Raw genomic sequence first — 6,633 nt, 5'->3', positions numbered from 1 at the left:
GAATCTTGGAAGAACAGAGTCTCAGAATCTCAGAATCTTGGAAGTTCAGAATCTCAGAATCTCAAAATCTCAGAATCTTCAAATTCAAATGCATTCCAAAAACTGTATGTAATTCTGGCGCCAACCTTCTTCTCTCCCACATTCATCATTCAATGACAACACAACACACATCTGCATATGTACCATTCTCCCCCCCCCCCCTCTCTCTCTCTCTCTCTCTTTCTGTCTTTGCATAAGGAGAGAGAGAGAGAGCTCCTATAGTAGTGGTTTTTGCTAATTTTGAGTTTTCGATTTTTCTGAAGTCTCGCATTGAAATCAGGCTAAGTTTTGGTGGAAAATAGCTGAAAAAAAATACTTTTTTTCTGATTGATTTTTTGGAAACCGAATTTTAAGAAAATCTTATAACGTCTTGGGAGATTCTGAGAATCAATAATGTCGTGAGTGAGTGATTAAAGCTCCGCCCACTTTTTTGTCTAGGCGGGCCAGACCCAAATATTTTGGGCTGGAATATTCGAATTGATTTTTTTTTTATGTTTTCGGGAATTTTTTCATTTATGAGCTTCCGAGTATTTTTGAAATAGTTTTTAATTTTCCAATTTTATAACCTTTCCATTCATTTTTGTTATTTTTTTTTGTTATTTCTTGAATATCCTGAACAGAATTTCAGAATCTCAGAATCTCAGAATCTCAAAATCTCAGAATCTTGGAAGAACAGAGTCTCAGAATCTCAGAATCTTGGAAGTTCAGAATCTCAGAATCTCAAAATCTCAGAATCTTCAAATTCAAATGCATTCCAAAAACTGTATGTAATTCTGGCGCCAACCTTCTTCTCTCCCACATTCATCATTCAATGACAACACAACACACATCTGCATATGTACCATTCTCCCCCCCCCCCCCCCCCTCTCTCTCTCTCTCTCTCTTTCTGTCTTTGCATAAGGAGAGAGAGAGTGAGAGTTAACCTTTCGATAGGTTTTCTCTTTTTCTCTGGGTCTCTCGGTCTCTCTCCGATCACTGACCTAACACATTACATCACATAGCAGCCCCAGCGACACATTTCACATACATCAACCGCGCGATTTTTGAAATTTGAACGTCGCGCCCAAAAGTGACAAGTGCGAATTGGACGGCAACTGAACACAATAGGATGAACTTTTTCCTTTTTATTTGACATTGAATTTGAACAAAAAAAATAGTAGCAAATTCCCTTTTTAAAGGGACAGGTGATTTTTTGGTTGTCCTGTTTTTAGGTTTCCATAGAAGTTGAATGACTTTAATGGGAATGTTCGATTTGAAAATTCTTCTTTTAGATTTTTGAGATTCTGTTAACCTGGAATCTTCTAAAATTTCTGATTTTTCGAAAAGCTGACACAAACTTTGAAATGTTTAGATCACGTAGGCTGTATCTCCATTTCTATGGACCACAGAATATGAAAATTGGTCTTGGCACCATGCCAAGATTCTGGGCGTGGCCTTGACGCATATTGTAGTGTCTCCTTTTGTCTCTGCGTCCCTCTTTCTCTCTACCCAAACAAATTTCTGATCAGCTAAATTAACATGTACATATTTTTATCAGTTGAGATATCATTCGTGCTTTTTTTTCAAATTTCCCTCATTTTCCAGATTTTGAAAGTTTTGAGATTCTGAATTTCCAAAATTCTGAGATTCTTAGATTCTTAGATTCTTAGATTCTTAGATTCTTAGATTCTTAGATTCTGATATTCTGAGATTCTGAGATTCTGAGATTCTGAGATTCTGAGATTCTGAGATTCTGAGATTCTGAGATTCTGAGATTCTGAGATTCTGAGATTCTGAGATTCTGAGATTCTGAGATTCTGAGATTCTGAGATTCTGAGATTCTGAGATTCTGAGATTCTGAGATTCTGAGATTCTGAGATTCTGAGATTCTGAGATTCTGAGATTCTGAGATTCTGAGATTCTGAGATTCTGAGATTCTGAGATTCTGAGATTCTGAGATTCTGAGATTCTGAGATTCTGAGATTCTGAGATTCTGAGATTCTGAGATTCTGAGATTCTGAGATTCTGAGATTCTGAGATTCTGAGATTCTGAGATTCTTAGATTCTTAGATTCTTAGATTCTTAGATTCTTAGATTCTTAGATTCTTAGATTCTTAGATTCTTAGATTCTTAGATTCTTAGATTCTTAGATTCTGAGATTCTGAAATTCTGAATTTATAAGATTCTGAACTTCCGAGGTTCTGAGATTCTGAGACTCTGATCTTCCAAGATTCTGAGATTCTGAGATTCTGAGATTCTGAACTTCCGAGATTCTGAGATTCTGAGACTCTGTTCTTCCGAGATTCTGAGATTTTGAGATTCTGAGATTCTGAGATTCTGAAATTCTGAGGTTCTGAGATTCTGATATCCTGAGATTCTCAAGTTCCGAAAATTAAGAATTTTTGATTTTCGAAAACTTTTGAATTCGAATCTCAAAAATTGAAACATCCGAAAAATCTTTTCCCAATTTTTACCATATCAAAAATTCGTTATACTCTCCCCTCCAGAAAAAGTGACGTCTTCAGATGCCCCTACTCAGAATAAAAAAGTTCCATCTTTTATGTCTCTCTATCTCTCATTTTCCCTTTCCAACCCTTCTCTTCTTTGTGCTCAATGAGCACATCTCACCTACTCACAAAAAAGTGCTGCTCAGATTTTTTTTTGCTTTCCACCATACTTTTTTTCTGTCAGCTGTCCACTTGTCATCTGTCTTTTCCTGTTTCTTGCTTTTCGTGCTCTGAAGTACTCGAACTTTGAAGAATCAATTCAGAATTTCAGAGCTTCAGAATTTTAGAATTTCAGAATTTCAGAATTTCAGAATCTCTGAATCTCTGAATCTCTAAAAAGTCTGTTGACTCTAAGCTCCATTTTTTGTATTTTCACTACGATTTCCATTTTTTCAGAAAATCAAAAAATGTACTTTCTAAAATATACGAATGTTTTCTGACTGTTATTTTGCTCCACCTTACTAAAAATCGTAAAATGTTTGTACGGAAAAAAAGAAACATTACTAAATATTTTTTGTCCGCTTTTCCATGTTTGAAGAATAGAAGGAACATGGCAAACATCATTTTGTTTTCTTTCTTCTTTTTTCTAAAGCTTTTGCATTCTGAATCATTCTCCCTCCTTTTTTTCTTTTTTGCTTTTTTTTACTTTTCTTCCCGAACGTCTTCTTCTATACAACTTCTGATTCTGAAATTCAAAAATTCTGAAAATCTGAAATTCTGAAATTCTGAAGTCCAGAAATTCTGAGATTCTGAAATTGCGAAATTCTGAGATTCTGAAATTCTGAAATTCTAAAATTCTGAAATTCTGAAATTCTGAAATTCTGAAATTCTGAAATTCTAAAATTCTGAAATTCTGAAATTCTGAAATTCTGAAATTCTGAGATTCTGAAGTCCAGTAATTCCGAAATTCTGAAATTCTGAAATTCTGAAATTCTGAAATTCTGAAATTCTGAAATTCTGAAATTCTGAAATTCTGAAATTCTAAAATTCTGAAATTCTCAGATTCTCAGATTCTGAAATTCTGAAACTGCAAAATAAATCTGAACCTCTCTCGATGGCCTACCTTTCTAAAAAAATCGGTTTTCTAGACCATTCAGTCCAATCTCATCAATCTCAGTTCTCAAACTTTATTTTTCAAAAAAAAATCTAGGTGCTCTTTCCCTTGGGATCCAAGACAACAAAAAGAAGTTTGAAAACTCAATCTTTTGGCTCTTTTTGTGCTCCAAGAAGAGCCATTTCAAAAATGCTCTAAAAGTGAGAAAATTGGGCAAAAAGAAAATTTTTGGAGGCTCGAATTTCTTTTAAAAAAAGAGAGAAATAGGCTTGAATTTCACACTTTAAGGACATTTTCAAGTGAGAAATCTACAATTTTTCCCGATTCCCAAAATTTCTGAAAATCCGATTTTTGAAAAATCTGGAAAAGTTATTTGAGATTTTCATTCCTCTTCAGGTTCTTTACCCTGAAATCCGATATCTTTGTTGTTTTATATATTTTTCACGTCTTCTCTTTCTCTCTCTCTCTCTCTCTCTCTCTCTCTCTCTCTCTCTCTCTCTCCATTTCCTATGAAAGTAGCAAAAGCAAAAAAAAAACCGAGTAGGTGAGAAAAAGGAGAAATTGAGCCACGGATTTTTTGTCTCAATCTCTAAACGTCTTATATGGAAAGAGAAAGAGAAAGAGAGAGAGAGAGAGAGAGAGAGAGAGAGAGAGAGAAAAGCGGCGGCACAACTCAAAAATGGCACTTTTTTGCTACATGTAACATTTTTGACACACATACACCCACAGAGTTTTAGACATTGACACATCGTTTTGGAGAAAATTTCGGGCTTCTTTTCTTTCTCTCTTTTTTCCGTTTTTGCAATTTTCACGGATTTTTGAATGGTTTTTTGGAGGTGCCTCATCTGCTCTAACCCCATTCAAACCGACAATTTTGAGCTCAATTATCTCGGTTTCTGTAAAAGATTTCGAAAATCTGTCAACTGGTAAAATATTGGTGGTGATATGATAAGTATTTTATCAGTTGACAAAATGTTGATATCTTCCATAGGAAGCGAGATGATTGAGCTGAAAGTTGACGGATTGGGTGGTCTTTTTGTAGAGGAAGTACGGTACTGGGAATTCCCCTCTCCACTGCGTGTCATGGAGAAATTGTTTTCTCTAGTCCTACGCTGAAATATAAGACTACAAACGAAAATTATGGATGATACAGGTTTATTTATGATGGATATGGTGTGTAGAATGCTAGACTGCTAGAATGCTAGACGTAACACACACGTAGACTGGAGGCCCGATGGGCGGCGCTTCCCCCTCTCTCCCCTCTTTCGTGGCGGGATCCCTGGAGCGCGCAAAGGTCTGTACCTTTAAACGCGATCAACAAAACAACAACAGAAATTGGCCTATTTAGAGAACACCAGCTAATCCCAGAGAAAACAAACAATTCGCTGTTGTGGGAAGGCCTACTGTAGTAAGATTACTGTAGAGGCTTTTTTTTAATTACATAGGTAATTACATAGGTTGCATAATAAGGTGTTTGAAAAAAGAGCCGAAATTTCTTTCTAAACAATTTTTTTTCCAGAAAAATTTCATGATTTTTTATGTAATTGAGTACATTTCCGCTCTCAATTTTCTAGAATTCAGAGATTCTGAGATTCTGAAGTTCCGAAATTCCGAAATTTTGAGGTTCTGAGATTCTGAGGTTTTGAGTTTCGGAGATTTTGAAGTTCTGGAATTCTCAGATTCTGAGATTCTGCAATTCTGCAATTCTGAGACTCTGAGATTCTGGGATTCTGAGATTCTGAGGTTCTGAGATTCTGAAATTCTGAAATTTTGAAATTCTGAAACTTTGAAATTCTGAAATTCGGAGATTCTGAAATTTTGAGATTTTGAGTTTCTGAGATTCTGAGATTTTGAGTTTCTGAGATTCTGAGATTCTGAAAGTCTGAAAATCCATAAATCCCGAGCTCTCTATAATTTTCAAAAAAAAAACGGAAGTCATAAACAAAAAGAGACGATTATAGCTATTTTTTGTCTTTTTTTTCTCGAAAATAGACTCACTCAGTCTCTCCTGAGCTTGAAAAAAAAGGCACAGCGGATTATAGTTTTCAAACTAAAAAATATAGAAAATTCTAGAAAATTCTGAAAAACCCGGAAATCCAAGAATCCTCTAATTCTAGTTAAATTCTAGATTATTGTATTTTTTCTTGATTTATAGCTTTTTCTATTAAATTCGATTTTAAGGTTTTTCTATAAATCCCAAAAAACCTATTTCTGGCAAAATCCGAAAATCCCAAAATACGTCAATTTAAAGTTTCCCATAAACTCCAAATCCGGATCCGGACATCCTTACCCCATGTTCTTCTGACGTTCTCTCTCTCCCTCTCTCTCTCTCTCTCAACTAGAAAATAAAAACAGAAGATTTTCAGAAGACGTCAAGGATTACTATGTTTTTTTAATTCATGACGGGTTTCCTCTATACAACTTCGTTTGTTTTTCCTGACATATTTTACTGGAGTAGATCAAGAAATCAAGCGGAATAGCGGAGTGTCGTTTGAGACTTTTTCATGATTTTAATCTAATTGTAATCAGCATTTTAATCAGGATTTTCCGACTTTTTTGGCCCTTTTTTTATCCAATTTGTTCTAGAATTCTCTAGAAGTCTCTAGAGACGTCTTACTACGATAGCTCAAATTACTCTGGAACAGCTGGAACATGTATTTCTCCGCAGATTTGTTTTTTTTCACTTTTTTGAGCTACCAGGAGTTTAAAAGCGTCTGGCTCGGATATTTCGACATTTTGAATTCCCGCTAAATCTTTTCAAAATGTGCCTATCACTTTATGAAGTTAAAAATGGTATCAACCTTTTATTACCTCTAAAACTTCTTTATATTTTGTCCTAGAGATTTGAAATTTTTCAGATATACCAAACAAAAATAGAGCTTCAATTTTGTAGTTGACAACTTTTTTGTACAATTTCATCCTTCTGAAGCGCGCCGCCGGCGGCGGCGCTCTGCCGTCGCACAGGGACAATTCCACGTGGCATATCTCAACAGAATGAAATTGTACAAAAAAGTTGTCAGCTACAAAATTGAAGCTCTATTTTTGTTTGGTATA

The 6,633-nt window shown here is 35.2% G+C and overlaps 2 protein-coding genes across 2 annotated transcripts in view; both read right to left on the bottom strand.

Annotated features, from left to right (window-relative positions):
• Positions 1–1,708: 1,708 nt before the first annotated feature.
• CBG21820 lies at positions 1,709–2,693 on the bottom strand (the record flags this gene model as incomplete). Its single annotated transcript, XM_002635581.1, has 3 exons — positions 1,709–2,067; positions 2,210–2,355; positions 2,647–2,693. 3 exons carry the CDS (start codon positions 2,691–2,693, stop codon positions 1,709–1,711), a joined length of 552 nt encoding a protein of 183 aa, XP_002635627.1.
• Positions 2,694–5,156: 2,463 nt separating this feature from the next.
• CBG21819 overlaps positions 5,157–6,633 on the bottom strand; it is a gene marked incomplete at both ends in the record, with an annotated part of 4,669 nt that continues 3,192 nt past the window's right edge. The window contains one exon of the mRNA XM_002635580.1: positions 5,157–5,341. Within this exon, the coding sequence (XP_002635626.1) occupies positions 5,157–5,341 (185 nt within the window). The remainder of the gene's footprint in view (positions 5,342–6,633) is intronic.

This window comes from Caenorhabditis briggsae (assembly GCF_000004555.2).
Source record: "Caenorhabditis briggsae complete genome, chrV, whole genome shotgun sequence".
NCBI classification, from domain to species: Eukaryota; Metazoa; Nematoda; class Chromadorea; order Rhabditida; family Rhabditidae; genus Caenorhabditis; species Caenorhabditis briggsae.
The sequence above is the reverse complement of the archived record's forward strand: the minus strand, read 5'-3'. Positions and strand labels throughout refer to the sequence as shown.